At 40.3% G+C, this 21,160-nt stretch overlaps 1 protein-coding gene across 1 annotated transcript in view; it reads right to left on the reverse strand.

The window, feature by feature from the left end:
• LOC122526824 (voltage-dependent calcium channel type A subunit alpha-1) overlaps window positions 1-21,160 on the reverse strand; it is a gene marked incomplete at its 3' end in the record, with an annotated part of 65,162 nt that overhangs the window by 12,522 nt on the left and 31,480 nt on the right. The window contains exons 2-10 of the mRNA XM_043650385.1: window positions 10,187-10,301; window positions 9,367-9,761; window positions 8,301-8,401; window positions 3,811-3,966; window positions 3,362-3,582; window positions 1,574-1,677; window positions 592-707; window positions 296-355; window positions 117-209 (exon numbers count right to left, since the gene is read on the reverse strand). Of these exons, the coding sequence (XP_043506320.1) occupies window positions 117-209; window positions 296-355; window positions 592-707; window positions 1,574-1,677; window positions 3,362-3,582; window positions 3,811-3,966; window positions 8,301-8,401; window positions 9,367-9,761; window positions 10,187-10,301 (1,361 nt within the window). The remainder of the gene's footprint in view (window positions 1-116; window positions 210-295; window positions 356-591; window positions 708-1,573; window positions 1,678-3,361; window positions 3,583-3,810; window positions 3,967-8,300; window positions 8,402-9,366; window positions 9,762-10,186; window positions 10,302-21,160) is intronic.

Genomic DNA, 21,160 nt, shown 5'->3' on the forward strand with positions numbered 1-21,160 from the left:
AATTTGATTCGAGCCTGAATCATTCCAAGGATTATCGATGATTTTGATCTTGGAAGAGAAATCACAGAAGATCGCGTTAAAGGAAAGTTTGGGAAAGAGGGGAAAATACAACTCACCGTCGTCCTGATCGTCATCGCCTTCTTCTTCCTCCGTGTCTGTGCTTTTGCTCTTGCCAAGCTTTTTCTTTTTCGCCTCGGCTCTTTTTCTTCCTACAAACATACGTATACGTTCACTCGATACATTCTAACCAGCTCGTCGATCAGAAAGAATCTCATAACGAGATCCAGCCACGAACCTTCTAATATGTGCTTCTTCTCCTCTTCCGTGGTCCTTTCTTCCGCGAGTATTACCTCCTCTACAAATAATAAAGGATATTTAGTTTGCACACGTATAAAGAAGACGAAAGCAAACTCGGTCGAACGAAAAAGAAAAAAAAAGAAGAAGAATCGACTTATCGTTAAACGTAAGATGCGTAAAATTACTGATGCAAAAAGGACAAAAGCTAGGAGATTTTCGCCTAGAAGAAGACGTTAGCCAAATAAAGAGTGCTCCGATCGATAATCGACGTAGCTGGCATGTTGACTTTCTAACCTGCTTTGCAGATCCAATTCAGGTAGCAGTACAATTCATGCTCCAGCTGCTGCTGTCTTCGCAATTTCAGGAAGGTCTGCCTGTTCTCCACCTTCTCTCTCTCCTTCGCAAACTCTCTACAAGCGTTACAAAGATGATAGAGGGGCGTTACGTGAAACAACGGGGGATCGTATCGATATAAATACTCGTCTCTTCTTTTCTTTCTTCGTACACACATTTTATTTTTAGTCAGCAATTATCCGAGTTGCTGCGGTGTTCTCTAATTGACACACGTGTCTAGCAAGGATTGTCACACGGTATTACTCGGAATGTTTACGCAAAGCCTGAGGCGTTATAATAATACGAAATATGGCGTTGATATCGGAGGATATACTACTGGCGCGTATGTGGTACGTAGGCGCGTCGACGCGTTACTTTGGCTTTACTACTGCTACTGACTGCTGCTCGTCTACCGAGCGATTTAAACGGCTAGCGCGGCAACAAATTTAAGGAAAGATCGATCGTTTCGAAACCTGCTTGAGTGATCCACTTTAAGTAGGCACTGAACGCAGTCGTGAATAGACGCTTTCTCTTTGCTTTTTGATAAGCCGCCCGCCTCTCGACACGTGTTCGTTCGTTCGAAAACTCCCTGACGAACAGAAAGAAAGGTAATCGGCCGTTTTTTTTTTTCTTTTTTTCTTTTGCTCGAATTGCGACGACCTGACCGGATGTTCGGTCATTCGCACTTCGATCGAACAGAATTCTCCTCGACGCGACGTGACGAATCCACGAGGAAACCTCTCTACCGACGTATCGCGGTATATTTTACACGATTCAATGATTTATTGCAATGCAAATATTTCATATTTTTACCGTGGATTTGTCACGCCCTCACAAAAGAATTTCGTAAGTTTGTAAACCAAGATATATATATATATATATATAGAGAGAGAGGAAACGTACGAGAAGAAGGATGGCAATAATCGAGACTGAAAATACTCACCCGCTCAGGACACCAAGAACTAAGTTCAGCATGAAGAATGAGCCAAGGACGATCAATGGTATAAAGTAAATCCAGTTGTACGTGCTGCCAAGAGCGTCGTTTGTCTGCAAATTTGACCAGAGCCACGTGAAGCCCATGTGTTACGTGTGCGAGCGCGAGTCACCGATTCCACACAGTTGTTACGCGCATCGATCGCGATGATCGAAACCAAACATCATTGGCATACGACATATAGACATCGAGACACTTAACGCTTCGCTTTCCCGCTTACTTTGCCCACTACTAACGTTTTCTTTCAAAAATGTATCTCTAAAGGTTGTTTCTCTAAAGGTGCATCCACACTTGTTACTTCTTAGAAATTCGTTCGAGGGATCCGTTCATCAAATCGACCAAATCAAGTAACGAATCATAATATATAGTAACAAAAATATCGCCTGTATTTTCTACAAAGATATTTTTTACTTACTGTGGTCGTATAGTGAGCAATGGTAATAATCTGGATGCATCTTAAAGAATCTAAGTTCGTTGTTAAATTTTCTTCGAAGAAACAGCACTGACTTTCCTCGCCGTGAAAGCCAATTGCTTTTTCAAGTCGTTAGGATGGAAATCAAGATACACGCTCATTGATTAGTACACTGGTCGTGCAGGATTACGAATCGCGCGTTACAAGACTATAGCTTACGACACAACACTCAAGATGACACAATGATAAAAAAAAAAAAAAAAGGAAAGAAAAAAAAAAGAAAAATAACCTGTAACATTTTCGTAGACAACCGCAGTGCCATTTCTCGCGTAATAATAGGCATGTAATTGAAAGGTACGACTTGTCAAAAAACAAAGAATTTCTATCGTACCGTAAGATCCAAGATATCGATCATCGTGCGCGGTCCAAATCGAAGAAATTCAAGATCCTTGATCGAGGGTTGCCACGCGGTTTGAAGTTCTTCGATTTGCGCTGGCGCAAAACGCGAAGCTTATAAAAAAAAAAAAAATGCAATTAACATCAAGATTTGCAAAGAGGGCTGAAACTGACAGTGTTATACTGAGCAAGGTGAACATGTAGGTCAGTGTTAGCTGTAAAACATCTGCAAGCACTTCTCTTCGATTCTGGTGAACAAGAATGAAACAGGCGGAAGCGAGATGTCATCGGGCAGACAAAGAGAGAGAAAGAGAGAGAGAGAGAGAGGAGAGAAAAAGAAAGAGAGATAAAGTGAAGAGGAAGAGAGACAAGTAAACACGGGCACACAGATAAGATAATGATCGACAAGGATAGAAAAACTGTTACGAAGAGATGACACTTTATGATCACATTTAGAAATTTCAATAGAGGTAATAAGAAATAGTGAACGATGGCAAGCAGTTGAAGAAAGAGTATACATACATATACATTGACAGTTAGATAGAGAAAATGGGAAGTATTCGTCGAATCGAATCGACCACTTGCAACGACCGGTCGTTTGCTCTTCTTGGTGAAACCAAGAAGATTTTTGTTCGTAGAACGGAGTGACGAGGTTGATTGACGAAATGAATGAAAGAACTTTGCCGAAAGGAAAGAAGAGAGAGAGAGAGAGAGAGAGAGAGAGAGAGAGAAAAAGAACGAACGACGGATGCAAGTAGGAAAGCAAAGGGGGTCGACTCGACGTGGAATGAAGGAACACGAAAAACGAAGAGAGAAAGGATCCGACGTCACGGAGGTGAGAGATTTACATATAATATAGGGAAACAGAGAGAAAGAGAGAGAAAGAGACAGAGAGTTTTTAACACTGAAGGACATATCTCTTGCTTTACCCAGTACAATATGGCAGTCCAGCCCTCCATAGTGATGCACTGGAAGACAGTGAGCATGGCGAATCCGATGTTGTCGAAGCTGGTGATGCCGAAGTTTGGTCCCTCCCAGTGATCCATGCACGTCGAGATGTTCGCGTCGCACACGTGGGCCCCGAATGGCGCCTCGGATTTGTTGTCCGTGTTACACGGGCTCGCCTGTTCGCCCTCCTTCACGATATCATCTACAACAGAGTGAACGTCAGACCAATCGGCCCTCATTGATTTCCTTCTTTCCTTCCTTCCGTTTTCTTTTTTCTTTTCTTTTCTTTTCTTTTCTTTTCTTTTTTTTTCATTCACAACGATCGCAAGTGCTTGAGAGCTTGAGATCGCTTCCCCTTCACGGCTCTTGTTTTCCCCCGAACGTACCGAACGAAAGAGAAGGAACGCTTCTCTCCACACGGATTACTCACTGATATTTTTGATGCTGTAACACGTTTTATGCAGGGTTCCCGAATAGAATTCGAGCCCAATGATGGCGAATATCACGATGGCAAAGAGTACCAGCAGGCCGATCTGCAGAAGCGGCGCCATTGCCTTGATAATAGATTTGAGCACCACCTGGAGACCTGTTTAAAAAAAATTCGACAGGAGTAATTAGGTCCAACGACCGCGCCATCCAAGCGATTCATGCCTATCATTTTATTCTCTTTTCACTGATTTCGCGGCTCTTTTGATTTCTCCTCGCTGCTCGGGGAAACATGCGTGCCACGTATCTTTACATTTTCTTCCAAGCTCCCGAAACGACATCGACTCTCCCGATGAATTCCATTTGCGTTTAAAAAGATGCGTTCGTGTTGTCGATACAAGGATCCACGGCGGCGCAAACAATTGAGATACTTCGTTCTTGTTACATAAAGACAGCATACAACTTTTAATATATGTATATATGTATATATATATATATCTATTTGGGTGGTGCTACGTAAAACAAAATAGTCCTTCTAACGTTGCAAGGCATCTACGTGTAGATATATAAATATAGAAATATACTTGCAATAATATTAGTACTACAATTGATCTACGAGCTTTTACGTTTGAAACGTTTAAGTTGTCGTTTCGCTCGTAATCGGGTCTACGTAGCAGCTATTAATAAATGGAAACATGTCGAAGAACGGATCCGTTCGACCCCGAAGTATCCGAATTGCAGAGGTGGGAAATTGGAACGCGCGTTCCTCGAGCACCGAGCCTCACATTTTCGCGTCTTCCTTTAAGAAAAGAATTAGCTCGCTCCGTATACCGAACGGAATCGAACGTACAACATACTTGAATTTTTAACTGCGATTTACTTTCTAACTGCGATTCGAGAATGAATCGGCCAATTGAAAAGTGCCAATTTCGCCATGAAAAAGTACATGTTTGATCGTAAGAACAGTTGACAAAGATAAGTATCAAAAACGACGAGACAGTGAGACCAAAAAAAAAAAAAAAAAAAAAAAAAAAAAAAAAAAAAAAAAAAAAAAAAAAAAAAAAAAAAAAAAANAAAATTGTACAAAAAAGAAAAAAAAAAGGAAAAAAAAGAAAAAAAAATGAAAGAAAAAGCCGTTTCGTTCGATTCGGCTGGATTTTCATGGCCGATTGTATTGAAACGCTACTCACTCGGTATGCCGGAGACAAGTTTGAGCGGTCGCAACACGCGTATCGCACGCAACGTGCGCAGATCCATATCCAGTTCTATGCCTTGCGAGAACGCCGTGATGAACCTGCCCCAAAACACACACACCCCGCCACACTTTACTACTTACTACTCTATTACACTAATACTCACGCTACTTAAGTACTTAATCTACACAACTATGTGGTAACTAGCGTTCTATGACCTAACCAATGGAAGATGGGAGAATGTCTAATCGGGGACCGATATATCTCCGTTTCTCTTTTTTTCTTTTTTCTTCTTTTTTCTTTTTTTCTTTTTTTCTTTTTTTTTTCTCTTCATACACATACGATTCGAAATCAATTTTATTTCAATGTATCAACTAAACGTTAACTAAACCACATCTAAACTATGTACGTATGTAGGTCGGATGAACGACGGATGAAATTCTATGAGGGGCAACTTTTAATCGCGACTATATTCTAAATTGCGTCCCAATAAGCGGATCCGATGTACGTTCAAAAGTCCTCGCATATTTCTCTGTTACTAATTACGTTAATAATTTCAGTGTCAATAATACTGGACCATAATACTGGTAATACTATTTTCCTAATTTCGAAGCAAATGCAACAACTGTTCGAGTACTTTTGTGCAACTTTCACGCGAATATCTGCGTTCAACGTCGATCGATGATGACGGGGGAGTCAAAGTTAACTTCTCCGACCGTCGTCAGTCGTACAATCGAATCCAAAGACAAAAGTTTGACTCTCGATTCTCCTAGCGTCGGATTAGCTTATCGAATTAGCGCATCGGTGGATTACTCCTTAAAACTGTGATCGCGGAAGGGACGGAAAACGGTTTCGAGGTTCAATCAAATTCGGTTTAATATCGAAAGCATGGCAGCGAGCTGACGAAACGGAGTAACTACACTAACGGATTAAATATTTTAACGATTTCTTTCATCCAAAGAGTTTCGACACTTGGATAGAGAGGAAATTCTTATTAGCTACTCACGCGAGATTCTAATTCTAGATGGCGTTGAATATAATCCCCTACTGACTATAACTTTAGTACCACGAGGATAATAAACTTAACATCCGTCGCGGTCGTTCAACTCGCTATAAAGCTTACCAATACGGTCTCTCTCGATTGTACAGATCGATGGATCGTTTCGTTCGAACGTCTTCTTCTGTTTCGTTAGAAACGACCACGACGGATTCTCGACAGCATTAACAACCTAAATATAATGTATCTACGTAACTACGATTGCCTAATCCCTAAAGTATACATCGCTAATCATTTGATGTTTATCAAAGTCAAAACAAGAAAGTTTCCCATACTGTAGAATTTGCATTCTTCGTCAAATCTTCGTAACATCGTTGTCAGCGTGGAAGAAAAATTGATTTCATTCTCGAACAATTACATTTGCAATCTTGTAACTTTTCTTTTTACAAGAGGCGCTCAAATTTATTACTTGTTTGTTTGCTATTTGCACATTCCAATTCACGTTTCTGAAATAAATCGTGAGGAGGCGGGGGGGGGGGGGAGAAGAAAATTTTGAGGATCCGCAATTAAAAGGAAAGCAGACAAGAGAGAGGATATCTCGGTCGAAGTCTAAGTCTGTAGGACTATGACTCAGTCTCTTGAGGGTGTCTAAAGGTACCACTCTCTAGCAAACACGAGCTTGCTCGAATACGTTACTGTTCTAGAACACGTACCTATTTACCAACGTATAATCAATTCTATCAATCAGTGACTGTGACTAAAGATAGAGTTTGCTAAATATAGAGACACCTGCAGGCCAGTAGTTCTGTGTTTTTTTGCGTGTGTATATGCATATGCGTATCAATTTTCGTTTTAATTTTCCAGCCGAAACAAAAACAATTGAAAATAATCGTTTCGCGAGTTCATGCATTATCGAAGATGGAAAAATCGCTAATACCACTTGCATCGGTTAAATCGAATTTTTCAATATTGTCGACTCGTTTTTTATTTCGATGTTTATCGCATCGGATACAAGTGTACGATACGGCGTTTTCACGGAATTTTCAATACGTCCGACGTAATAGCAGCGTTTGAAAAAAAATTCAAACGGCGAGTTGGAGATACCACGTGGCACGTTACGAAAGATAACTTTCCCTCTCCCAATGAAAAGCCAAAGATTTCACCGACGACTCGATGTGCCCAATATATATATATAAAACTGTATGTTCCGTGTGTTACGTAGATAATACGTACTTGCATGAGTATATATGCGCGCGCGCGCGCGCGCGCGCGTGCGTGTGTGTGTAATTCGTCGACTTTAAAACTCTCTAAAAGTACGAATAACGTGTGCACAAAACTGAACATAACGACAGAAGATATAGAGCAAATATAGTAACGCAATATAACACTAGCGACTAATTCACGCAATCTCCTCTATATAGAGACAATAGAATATTAATAATACGTATAGATATATATATGTATAATGTATAAGACACTCGAATTACGCAAACCACGTGGACACAGAATATATAGACATTATGTATAATTAATACCGATCATCAAACTGCCAACGATCATCTAGCGTCAATCAACTGTTTCTAATACACCCATAGCCTCTAAGTGATAGTCAATCAACGATAAAAAAAAATGGAACGCTCAAACGACGTGAAAGACGTGTGTAAAATAATCGGGGTGAACTAAAAGAGGAAACTAAATGGATACAAACTAATAAATCTGTAAAGACGGAAACGTATATAAAAGATCTCAAGATATACGCAAGATATTGTAAATTAGCTGATGCTGGTTTCGCTTGCCAGAACTAAACGTCGACCCAACGTGTCAACTAAAGCAAAAGAGACAGAGAGACAGGGAATGAAAGAGACATATAGATAGACAGATAGATAGATAGATAGATAGATAGATAGATAGATAGATAGATAGATAGATAGGTAGGTAGGTAAGTAAGTAGGTAGATAGATAAAGTGACAGAGTAATAGAAATAGAGAGATAGCGATAGTGAGACAGGGATAGAGAGAGAGAGAGAGAGAGAGAGAGAGAGAGAGAGAAAGATTAACTGACAGAAAAACTAAATGGTCGACGAAAAACTAACAATAAATGTGTCTGATTAATCAAGAAACGTATATAAAACTAAGGAGACTAGTCGAACGCACAATAAACTGCCAGGATCAACGGGGGATTAGTTAGTTAATTAGTTAGTTAATTAATTAATCTGCTGCTCGACTGTTCTCTGTTACTGCACTTTGTACTGTTACTTATGGCGTTTGTATCGTTTGCCGTTTCGCAGAACTGTGACTGACTCACTTGGAATTTTCGAAACCAGCTTTAGCGGTCTGAGGACCCTGAAGGAACGTAGCATACGCAGGTCGACGTCCACGTTTGTTTCGGCGAACACGGTCATCGACCTAATCCAAGGATTACTCTAGAATCTATCTGCTCGACCGAAAGAAACCGATCGACGTGCGATCTCCTTATATCTTAAATCAGTGCGGAGAAAGATCCTTTCCTTTCCATCGTCGCTTTCCAATTTCTGCGAACATTCGGCCGCGGGCAAACGTTTGACGGATGTTTCAACGTCGAATTCAACGAAATCAAAATGAAACACGACGCAGCGAACGATGGAGAAAGAGACTTTCTCCGTAAACAGGGCTCCTCGAGGCGAGCGCAATCGGGGGGAATAAGAAGTCATCGTTTAACGCGAAATCATCGAATCGGAACGTAACGCGGTGGAAAATCGATCAAAGCCTGACCAAATAACATTCTCCTCGTCCACTGTTTTCCTCTCCACGTGTTTTGCTTCGCTCGAACACGCTAACTGTGTTTCGAGATGAAGTGAGTGCGCGTGGTGCACTTCCAGCGAATGATAGACAGACAGAAAGATGGAGAGATGGAAAAATATAGAAATAGAGGCAGATAGATAGTTAGATAGATAGATAGATAGATAGACAGAGAGAGAGAGAGAGAGAGAGAGAGAAAGAGCGAGAGAGAAGAAAAAGTGGAAAGAGCAAGAATGCGCTCGTTCGTTTGCACGGAGGAGAAGAACACGAGGAGATGGAGAATGAAATGATAAGTGAGCTCGCGGTGAAACAAAGTAACGAGAAAAATAAAGGGAAACGAAAGTACGTAAAACTTGAGTGATGAGCTTTTGCGAATTTTTACCGGAGGAGAAGATCCCTCTTCTTCGTGTTCCCGGATTGTTCCAGACGTCTCATTCCGTCTTGTGGAAATCGATCAACGAGCCCTCCTGCGCTCGGCAGACCGAACGCACGGGGAATACGAAAAAGCGGGATCTATCGTCGTCAAACATTGTGCCGAAGAAGAAAGGGGATAGATTCGGTAGAAATGTAATAGTAGAAAATGGTTCGCTCACCCGGTCACCACGACGAAGAAATCCATGATGTTCCAGATGTTGCGCAGATAGGAGCCACGGTGGAGGACGAAGCCAAGGGCGAGGATCTTGAGGCTCGCCTCGACGCAGAAAATCCCGAGGAAGTAGATTTCTGTGGCCTCGAGCTTCTGCGCGAGTATGGTTTTGTCCTGCTTCGGCAGGTGCTCCTCGAGGGCGAGGACCACGCAATTGGCGATGATGGTGAGCAGGACGGCGTACTCGAAGGGCGGCCATTCGATTATGAAGCGAGTGTGCTTCCTGATGCAGTTATCCTCCGACAGGATGAACAGCGACGTAGTGCCCTTGCCACCTCCCCCACCGCCACCCGCCCCTCCGCCCTGATCCCGGCCTGGCGCCATGTCCACCAGACCAGGTACCTGTTTACAATTTCCTTCCGTTTAATCTTCCCTTACCCATCCCCCTTTCTCATCCCTCCCCCCACCCCCACCCCCACCCCTTCGACGTTCCACGAACTCTACAAACACAACGAGACCAGAGTCGTTCGGCAATATCTTCTACGTGCTGGCACGTTTCAGCTTCTATTTGGTTGTTTCGCGTTTTCCAGAGGCAGCCGCGCAAATTGTACGTACAAGAGAGAAACGACCGCGTTTTCGCGAAAAAATTGGATTTTTCCTCGCTGCGACAAGGCAGCAGATGGGAAAACAGATACTGCTTCGAGGGCAATGTCGCGCGGCAAAGGAAAGGAACGAGAACGTACGGACTGGACACAGAAAACGGCCCACAAGAACGATACGATCAACGAATATTTTTCTCGGACGGTTTTCCCCAAGTTCGCTCTTACCTCCCCTCCAAAGCTAGTCCAGTCACCGAGACCACTCAGTCCGGCCAACCTCGGCCTTCTCCTGTACTGACTCGCGTATCCAGGGTCCCTTTGTGCCGCCTCTTGCGCTGCCAACCTGTAAAGCACGCAAGATGAAAGGTGTTTGCCGCCGAGAGAAACTGAAAGCAGGTTATCGAGCACGCGTATGTGACGGTACATCGTGCCGCTACCAGACGATACGAATCGATTTTGCAAACTTTTGCGGCGTGTCACCGGCAAACACGGAAACGAAATACGCGATCGCGAGAAATGGACGCGGATCGCGCTTAGCTTTCGCGTGATACGCGACATTCAACCAGCAATTTTCGAAAAGAGATTCCGTCTGCCGAGATAAGAAATACAAAGTCACGCTACCGAAACATCGCGATGCGACAAAATGCGCGAGTGTGTATATATATATATATATAAAAGAATGAAATTATTTTTTCAAGAGTGTAGAATCGCCTGATCGGGTGGTGATCGTCAAGCGTTTCGCCAGGGAACTTGTTAATGGCCGACGCGAACGTGTAATACGTCGCTGGAACTAATTAACTACATTAGCCGAGACTTTTGCAACTAGGATTCTGCTCCTAAGCGTCTCCTGGCAGGAAAGTGCAATCAAGGTAGCTGGTAATGCAATAACTCGCGACAAGGATACCACCAGGACATCCGTGGTGCATTTTGTTGCGTGCCGCATGCTTTCGAGCACGCGCTCGAACCTCGGACAAGATTGCATCCTATTCGTCGGGCCTTAATTCTTTATTCTGCTGCACGTTCATGAACAAAATATGGTCAACTGTCAACATGGTGTAACGTGATCAAACACTTCTTCAACGCATTCCCTCAACTATTATTTTTTTCTAATTCATCGAACTAGTTAGCTAACAAAAAAAAAAAAAAGTTGATTGCTGAATTTGCACAACGTGCGAAAGAATATATTCTTGATCGACCGTAGTTGCACTTGGGATCTTCCTGGAAACCCACTAAAGTGCTCCTTAAGTTCTGAGACTGTCGGAACGCCCGATGCCCTTCATTCTATAACGAGAGTATAATCGAATAATGCATGATTTCTAATAGTGAGCAGTTGGCTCTTTTAAATAGTATCTTCGTTTTATTTGGTTTTATACTAAATTAACATTCAGCGTTGATATCGAAATTTATTCAATCATCGTCGCGTATATCTGAGCATCCTTTTCCACGTGTTAGCTTGGCTCGCGATTATCTTTCTTGATTAAACAGCTTTGCATCATTCGCAAGTTGATAGGAATCGCAATGTCAGAGAATTAAAAGAGACTCGACGAGTACTATTAAATCTGACAAAATTACGTAAATAAAAACATCGTAATTCAACATTGTATTATCTCGACCATATTCGATTAACACGTTGACACATGTGGCTGATACTTTGATGTTATATTAGAAAGTGTGCACCATCAAATGTATAGTTTGTTAAATTCGTTTGGTAAATAAAAAAAAATCGCCATATAGTTGAAAATTAGAATTAGAAGAATTTAAAGTGTATTTATTGAAATAAAGCAGGATTTATTTAATTTTAATTCAATAATTATAAATACAACTGATGATTAATTAAGTGATAATTTTTATTTGTAATAAGTAATTAATAATTTGTTTTTCTGTAATTTTTTAAAACATTCCAAACAGTCTTTCTCTGAATCAGAGTCGGAATATTCTTCCCCCGTGGTGTATTCATAAGATTCATTACCTAACGATTCATCTTTCTCGTTTGAAGAGGATGAGAGTATTATTGAACTTAATCTTTTTTCCGGCTTGCAATTATAAATTCATCAGACGAATCATCTATTTCCATATCAATGTTATCCATACTCTAATGGACAAAACTTAACAAAAAATAAAAAATGCTAATGACTGTTGCTTATACATTTACTTACTACTCTGTTGCGATTTGCTTGCACACTATTTCACTTCGCGTTCGATGAATGTAGAGATTCGCGGAATTCTTAACAATCCTTCGTAACGAATGTTTGATATTCTTGCGCTAAAAACCCAATATTAGAAAAAGTAGCAACAGAAATGGTTATCGTTGCCAAAAAATTTCACATTACACTTTGCAGCGCCGACGTCAACGTGTTAACGCAAAATTTCTTCAGAATCAGAAGACAATTAATCACGATGGCTTTAAATTTGATCTCTAATCGGCAAATTTCAAATAGTGGTTTTTAACGACAACGAATGAACTTTTCTGGAAATTGTGCACCGTGATTCTATATGTGAAAATTAGTATTTTCGTGTATATATAAGTATACCAAATTTGAATCTCATTTGCAAGCCGAATGAAGTTTTTACTTCATGCTTTAATCTTTTCATTCTTTTATTTGTATTATTTTAATAAAGTTATTTTTTGATTGTATAGCGTATATTCTGGTTTCAACATTTATTTTAATAATATAAATAAATTTCAAGCTCTCGAAAAGCTAAACAATATATAATTTTTATATATTTTTCAAATATTATATATATTTACCGTAATATTATATATATTTATCCCAAATATTATTATATATTTACAATATTATTATATATTTACCATTTCTATGCGATATTCTGGGATAGATTATGCAAAATTGTCTCGTCGATCAACGTATTAAATTGACTATCATCTATATCTTCTTTGAATTTCTTTTACATTTTTTATATCTCATAGCAAATTTTGTGGCAGTCGCGGTATTGAGTTTCAACAATCCTCTGATTGGTGTTTGGCTAATAATAATTTCAATACAAAATGCAATAAAAACTTCTTATATACAGTGCCTTATATGCAGTATTTTCTACGAATTCATTACAAACATAAATGAAATGTTCGAAACACGAGAGCACGCGCAATCTCATTGATCAATTATATAGTCATCTAATTTAATACACTCAGCCGCAAATACGAAGTTGGTTGTCGATGCAAGAAATAATTTGCTACCCACGCTGACCTCGTACATGTAAAACGCATCAACACGACATTATCAGTCAGCCACAGATGTCGTAATAACAGTAACAACGTTACCTATCGATGTCGCAATGATCGGTTGTTATCATTGCGGTATATAGTACCGATTGTGATCGGTTATTGCATTAACACGTAATTAAGCGTGTCGAAACGAGAAGATTCATTTTCAGATGATGATCGTTCTACATTCTGACCTGAACATTTCTTCAAAACCTGTTTCCTCGACGATAAATCGTCTTTTTCTTTCCATACAGAATCTCTCGGATAAAATGATTAGAGGCGAAAAAAGCGCGACTAAATTGAAACCGACTTCTTGCCAGAGATTGCCCGTTCGTTCGTCTTTCCGACCGGTCTGAATTATTAAAATCGAAGCGCGAATAATTGATCGAACGTACTCCATAATGGTAAGATCGATAGTACTCTCGAAAATGAGCTAACATAAACCGCTTCCGAATAACTTAACAGCGGAGAACGATGTAACGTATCGCCAAACATCGCTCGCTCCTCGTTCGAGCCACCTCAAATGATTGTTATTCCAGCAACAGGTACAACCTATTGCTGATTACGCATGGTCGGAAACTTTCGGGATTTAATTGCTCGGATTCGTCCCGAAAGTCGGAATCATTCTTGCCGTCAGACAAACCAAAACTTAAAAACACACATACAGTCGATAATTGATCTCAAAGAACATCGTGGCTTCGAGAAATTCACGATAAAAATTGTGACCTGATGCGAGATTTCTTAGAGTTTCTCGGTTCGCCATACCATACTCTCGTGCTCGAAATTGCGAGAGGCAAATTAATTTCACGTCGGCGAGCTAAAAATTCCAAGTTAAAAACCCGTGGTGAAGGTTAATCGCGATTTATGCGAAGCAACGTCCAAAAGGACTTTTTACAGGTTACCGAGCGACAATTCGGAGCACCAAAATCCGTGCCAAACTCTCGTGTCGCCGGCCACCCGTGTTTTTTATTCGCGGTAATTAATACGAGAACCCTTTCCTCTCTCTCTCTCTCTCTCTTTTCGATACGTTTGCCTTTCCAACGATCTCAATCGTTTCGTTCGCGCACACTCGATCCCACCCCGTCTCCTTTTGAATATTCACGACTCCAGTCTTTTTCCGAATGATGTGGAACAGAGTTGGCAGACTCATCGCCAGTGGGATCAACGAACTCGAAAACGTTCCATCGCGATCGAATTCCCGCAAAAGCTTGATTCTATCGAGTACATTCGACGCTGTGGATTCTGTAGAATTGACCAATACACATCATCAGTGTAACCATGTACTAACCAACGATAGAACCTAAAGTCTGGTTGACTGTAACTAATGATACTGATTAATCGCGTGATTTAAATTTCGTTTTCACGATACGGGCAAACTTCATAGATTTTCGATGTAAAAAGTGATAAATTATCAAATGGAACAAAGAAACGTAGAAATGCTCTATTCTCGCACAAATGCCGCAACTCTTACTAATTGAATCGACGAATGTCCAGAGCTTACAAATTTAGTTTAGAAAAAATTACAGAGAGATACGAGGATACGTTACTGACTGAGTTACGATCTAAAAAGAACCGAATATTCGTGAACCGATGACGGTGGACGAAGGCGCACGCAAAAATAATTGGCCTTCGATTCCAGATCGTGAACTAACGAGGGAGCGGCCGCAAGGGAAGGCCATTTTTTTCATCTTCTCGTAGGTATAAATATGCGATATCGAATTTTCCAACCCGAGCCATCACGAAAAGACATGTGAATTGATCAACCATAATATTCGTCCATTTCGATCATCGTACGTGATTCGAATTTATAAGACAATTACACATTACATCATATAAGACAATCATTTAAATGCGACGAGAGAAAACAATCTTGTCTAGCATTCTAGTTGGTGGTGAACCGTTTCAGCGTCAAGAAACATTAGTGTCTATTCGCAACAACTGGGACGGCACTTAAAAGTTTATTATGGCTCATCAGTTATCGACGATACTTCTCGAGAGTTATTAATATCTTTCGGGAAATCAATATGAAAGACGTGACGCCGCGCTATAACGGATCTCCTTGAAAATTGTTGTATCAGTGTGCATGATTCTCACGTTAACCCTTTCAGAAGTCGTTTAATCAGCCATTACTACAAGACTATCAGTTACCCTTAATTTCTGTACGATCAACGAACAAATAACATCAACGATACGATCACATTCTTGCATAATCTTACGGTTATTCTGAACATAATGCATTTGTTAACAGTGTAAAATATGTACTACAGTGAATTAGGATTAGATTTATTGACATCATATTTAGTTATATTTCAAATGTAATGAAACTTCCTAACCTCTCAAGATAAGTGCTATTATATTTCATATATACATATAAAATTCTACCGTAGTCTCTCATAACCGTTCAGTTTATGAGAGAAAATCAAACTTTTACAAGAACAAGTATTGCAGATTCTCAATTCACTTTCTCAATGAATGTACAATGATGATTTAAAAAATATGTCGAGTATAAAAAGTGTGTAAAGACATTTCGAGGAATTTAAAATTAACTTCCTCACTAATTTCAATGATATCGAACTCTCGTAGTTTCCTCTTATTTGCAAAAAAAAAACTGCCAATACTAGCGTATTAAATCCTACCTATATGTAATACACTCATAAAGCATAGCAGACATATCACCATCACTTTCTTTATCATTGTCACATTTAACGAATCTAACCAAATGACTTCTACAAAAACTTGTTCACAATTATATTTACATCCTAGAAAACATCAGTTTATTTGCAACATTCGTACGTTATAGAACAGAGAATAACGTCTTTCACTGAATTTGTTCGGAAAATAACTGTTGTAACGCAAGAGTTACCGGCCGCTTTATGGCGTTTTCACATCGAGGAAACTAACTAAATCCAAACTTATTACGTTAATGATATTCATTGTTAATTGCGAATTATAACAGATATTTCTTACGATCTTGCACGTGCAGTTTGTGCACGCAGTTTTACCGAAGTTTTCTCAACTCTTGTTTATACGTACTATAAACAAAATATTAGGTTCAAATTAGGCTACTGCATCGCACTGTTCTGTAAAACGGCTGGCCACCGATATCGAATCTTACGTTGCTACGGATTTGGACAATTATTGGTAGAATTGACCGTGGTAACGTTTGTTGTGAATCAAGAATTCGACATTATCGCGAGAGGAAAAAATTGTTCAGATTTTCTATACATATTTCAAAATCTGTGTAGATCAATCAATAGACTTTTTTTGAAAAAAAAAGAATTGCTGAAAGTTATTTATAGACGTATACTGTAGATGTAGAGTAAATTACGAGCCGATGGATAAAGAAAAAGGTCATCCAAAATTGGAAAAAAACGCGATAGGGAGTATGTGAAAAATCGGCTGGAAGTACGCGTTATCGTGCACGAGTTCTAATTCATCCTTGAGGCAGCTCCCACGCAGTACGGGGTGCAGCTCGAATAGAGGTTAACGTTAAACCGAGAACGATCGAGAGGAATAGTATATTCGAGCGGAAGAAAGGGTAGAGGGCAAAGGAAGAGGGACAGAGAGCGAGAAGGTAGGGGATGAATTTGGCGGCCGGCTAAGAATCGCAGCAGCTCGAGTGCGCCGGTCGCACCGCCCTGGATCGCAGGGATTCGGGCTGGCGCGCAGCCGAATCACCGCTCTGCGCCACGTGCGCAGTATATCTGTCGCCTATATGTCCGGCATCTTGCTGCTCGCTGCTTCCTAACTTTCCTACCTACCCTTTGCTGCCCGGTGTATTTTTCGTACAGTATCTGTACGCCGCCAGAGCTGATCGAACGATCCCTAGAAGTACCAGCGCCGGTCCAAGCATCGTCGCCAACTGATACCACTGCTCTCCTCCGAGAATGCGTCTCTGTGGGCGCGGGGCGTCTCCCGGCAGCCAGGTCTGCCGCGTTGCGACCGCGATCGTTACCCGAAAAGCCGGCTAATGTCGCCCTCTAAATGCGCGAAACGATCTTGCCAAAAATCACCAGACTAACGAAAGGCGTTGTGACGCGAGCGCGGCTCCACTATCCACCCTCTTCCGTCTCCATCTTTCTTTATCTACCTACCCTGTCTCTTACTCTCTGTCTGCCTATCTGTCTGTCTGTCGGTCGGTCTGTCTATCTGTCTGTCTGTCTGTCTGTCTGTCGGTCTGTTTGTCTCTCTCCCTCTCTCGAATACACACACCTCGATTCTCTAGCATCTCTGCGTTATCGAGGCTACAGTTGACGACGTTGCGGAGCTACCTAGAGAGAGGGGATCCCTCGTGACGTCACTTTACCGCCATTTTGTCCAGTGACGTCAACCGAGCCACGACCATCACGACCACAACTACCGGCCACGTACCTTCCAACCTATTCTACGTTTCCACAGGCTTCTTCTCCAAACCGGCTCCTACACACCTCGCCATCGTCGTCATTTTGCCTGCCTGTTTACGTTAATCAATCACTATTACCGCCCATCCACGATGATTTTTCTTTCTTTGGAAATTCAAAAATATATATTGAACAGACCCATTAAAACATACCCATTCGTACAATCGTCGCTTTCCACGTGAAGAATCAAAGATCATCCCCCTTCGTGAATCGAAACATTGAACTTGTAAATATTAAGTTTAAGGCCAATTTCGCACGGCGATATATGTATCGTGATTCTCGCGCGCTAACGATACTTTTCGATACTATCGATGGACAAGACGTTGAAACAAACTGTATCGTTTACGCGACGCACCCTGTGAACATGAAAGTTCTTCCACTCAAGAAAAATCCCGAATTCGGAAAGAAAATTAACAACTAAAGTGTTATTTCATTTCGAACGTGTATTTCATACATGTATCGCGATTCACGTACATATCTACGTGTGAACTAGACTTAATGTTTACATTTCGATGCTTAGATTCAACCATCTACACAATGTAATTAATATTTTAAATTAGCTCGACTTAATGTTTACATTTCGATGCTCAGATTCAACCATCTACACAATGTAATTAATATTTTAAATTAGCTCGACTTAATGTTTACATTTCGATGCTTAGATTCAACCATCTACACAATGTAACTAATATTTTAAATTAGCTCGTCCATAGATATTCAGTTGTACCGTTGCACATTTGTGAAAATGCAAAGATCTTCTCAAATCAGACGCAATCGCAGTTGTACGGGTATCGAAGCGTCCCAACACGCCGCGCCGGTAGCCAGTGCGTAAATCTAGGTCGAGCTAGTACGTGGGTAACGGCATTCGGGGGAATTCGATGCAGCGATTCACTATGCTCGGTATCGAGTGACACGATGACCTTAGACAATGTTCGTCTTAATTATTCGATGTGATGCGCTCCAGGCGCCAGTCAATCGACCACAATAATCGCATCAGCCGGTGACGGCGTGCCAAGATCTTACGCTGGCGAACACGCGTCCCCCGATACTACCCGGTTCAATACTTTGTGTCACGCGTTCCTAATAAATAAGCTTCGGGAAGGAATTCCCAGAAACTCGTCCAACGACGCGATTCTATCTGCAACATGTAGCAAGTAGGACGCGTGGAAGCCAAAGAGGTCCGCGCGACGTTCGGCTCGATGCCATTGTTGTAAGCTTGCCGATAAATTAGCCATTAATGGCGGCCGAATAAAATGAATGTCAATTGTCACGATTTCATCAAACGCAAGCATTAAGCATTGTAATGAATTCTGCACGACATTTTCGAATTTGAGGTTTTCCATACTCGAGATTGAAAGCGTAGGGCAATTATTTAAAAAAGGGGCGGTCTCGCCAATTTCGACGATTTTTAAATACGTTGTAAAAATTAACATTTTGAACAACTTTTTCCTATGTACGTACATATGTAACCGCCGCTCGGCCTTAGTTTCCGAGATTTTTGCAAAAAACTGTTGCTACTACTACAATGAATATTGCCTATAGCTACGTGTCTGTGACAACGTGTGTGTAAGCGATGGTTCTATAGATAACCGGTCGCCTCCCGGCGAACGAAATAAAGAACTTAATCGGAACCTAATCCATTAAATTAGTTACCAAGTAGAATAGTTAGGTTTAAGTAAAGTTCAGGTTAGGTTTTCTTATTCCGAATCGAATTTTCAAGTACACCCGTTATACGCGTCCATTGCCGACCGCCTTGATGTGCCTATAGAAAAACCATAAACAATCGGCGACTCAACGCTTGCACACACGCTGCCACAGACACGTAGCTATAGGCAATATTCAATAGTTTTTTGCAAAAATCTCGAAAACTAAGACCGAACGGCGGTTACATATGTATGTACATAGGAAAAAGTTGTTCGAAATGTTTATTTCTACAAGACATTCAAAAATCGTCGAAATCGGTGAGATCCCTCCTCTCCTCCCTTTTCTAAATAATTACCAAGCGTAATTATTAGTTATGAGTTAGTTATGGCGAGTATCGAACGAAAATATACCTACGAGCGAAATTAGACAATCGGATGATCGATTGGCGCGTTATCGACAGTTCATGTGGCGTGAAACACTTCGAATCTGCGCGATCTTCTGCGTTAGATATATTATAATCAGCGCACATGCATGTGTAGAGACGATTTCATTTTGAGCTTCAAAACTATTACAGGGTAATCCACTGATTAATTAATCCAAAGTCGATACTGTCACGTCATCAGTGGCCAGTATCGTTTCTGTGTCATTAGCGACTACAGCAAGGGAGATGATTGTGCATGTAAAATAAAAGCGAGAGTATATGATCAATTCGAAAGAATCATCCTGTAAAATATTCGGATATAGTATTATCCAATCATCAGAATCAAATAGAATTCGAATGTAAAATTTTAACTTCAGGTTGTTATTAGTTTCTAAGATATTAATAGAACTTCAGGTAATTTAGGTAGGTCGCATAAACAGATGTTACTAACGTAACTGTCTTCGCTGTATCGTACAATCGTCCGTTTCCATCAAATGTCAACAACGTAATGGCAATATTCGTTCTCGGTATCTATCTATAGGGTGTCTCATTTAAAATCGACGATATTTCACTGATACTAAATTTTACAGACATTTCATAAGTAATTGATGGCCAACTGCCTCACGATGACCGAGTTAAAAAAATGAACTCGACATTGTTCCCAATGTGAAATTTCGAGGGAATAGGAGGAGAATCTCAAATATAAAATTTTAGTTTCGAATTTTTATTAGTTTCTGAAATATTAATAAAAAGCTTTCGGTACAATACACTGAATTCCTACACAGATTATGAGTAATACGATCAATGCTGTAGTAGTTATTGTTGGTGAGTATCGTATGTACACTTTACGTAATAACGATATCGGTTTTATAAAAGTGTGCGTTACTATACATTTATTACTTATACATTTAATGGTTTGATGAAGAATATGTTCCTAAATTTGTATACTGATACTCAAAGTTGTTCAAGAGATAGCATTAAATACTTCCTTTGGAATCGGCCACTTTATCGACATTCATCGGAACAGTGGGACCAAGTATGTAACGAATTATGATATATAATAATAAAACATCGTAATATTTCTTACTGTGGCATAATAAATAATGGTATGATAACAAATCTCGACGCACTTTAAGCTATCTCGCGTAAACTCCGTTATTTATATATCGGACTATTATCATAATATATGCATATATACCTCAATTTTTATTTTTTTAGCGAATAATGTAAAAAATTTATAATGGTCACGAAGTTTAATCATATTGATTATGAGATATTCTATAAATATTCAGATCGATATTGCTATTGGATCATCGATTATTTGACACCTGGCACAAAGAATATTACAACGAAAACTGTTGATATAAGTAATTTAATGTATCGTACCGAAAATTTTTTTGTTAATATCTCGAAAACTAACAAAAACCCGAAACTAAAATTTTATATTTAAGGTCCTTCTCCCCTTATCTCCATCTCCTCAAAATTCTATATCAATCGCAACAATACTCGACACT

The sequence above is a fragment of the Frieseomelitta varia genome, unplaced genomic scaffold (genome assembly GCF_011392965.1).
Source record: "Frieseomelitta varia isolate USP_RPSP 00005682 unplaced genomic scaffold, Fvar_1.2 scaffold_195, whole genome shotgun sequence".
In the NCBI taxonomy this organism is placed as follows: domain Eukaryota; kingdom Metazoa; phylum Arthropoda; class Insecta; order Hymenoptera; family Apidae; genus Frieseomelitta; species Frieseomelitta varia.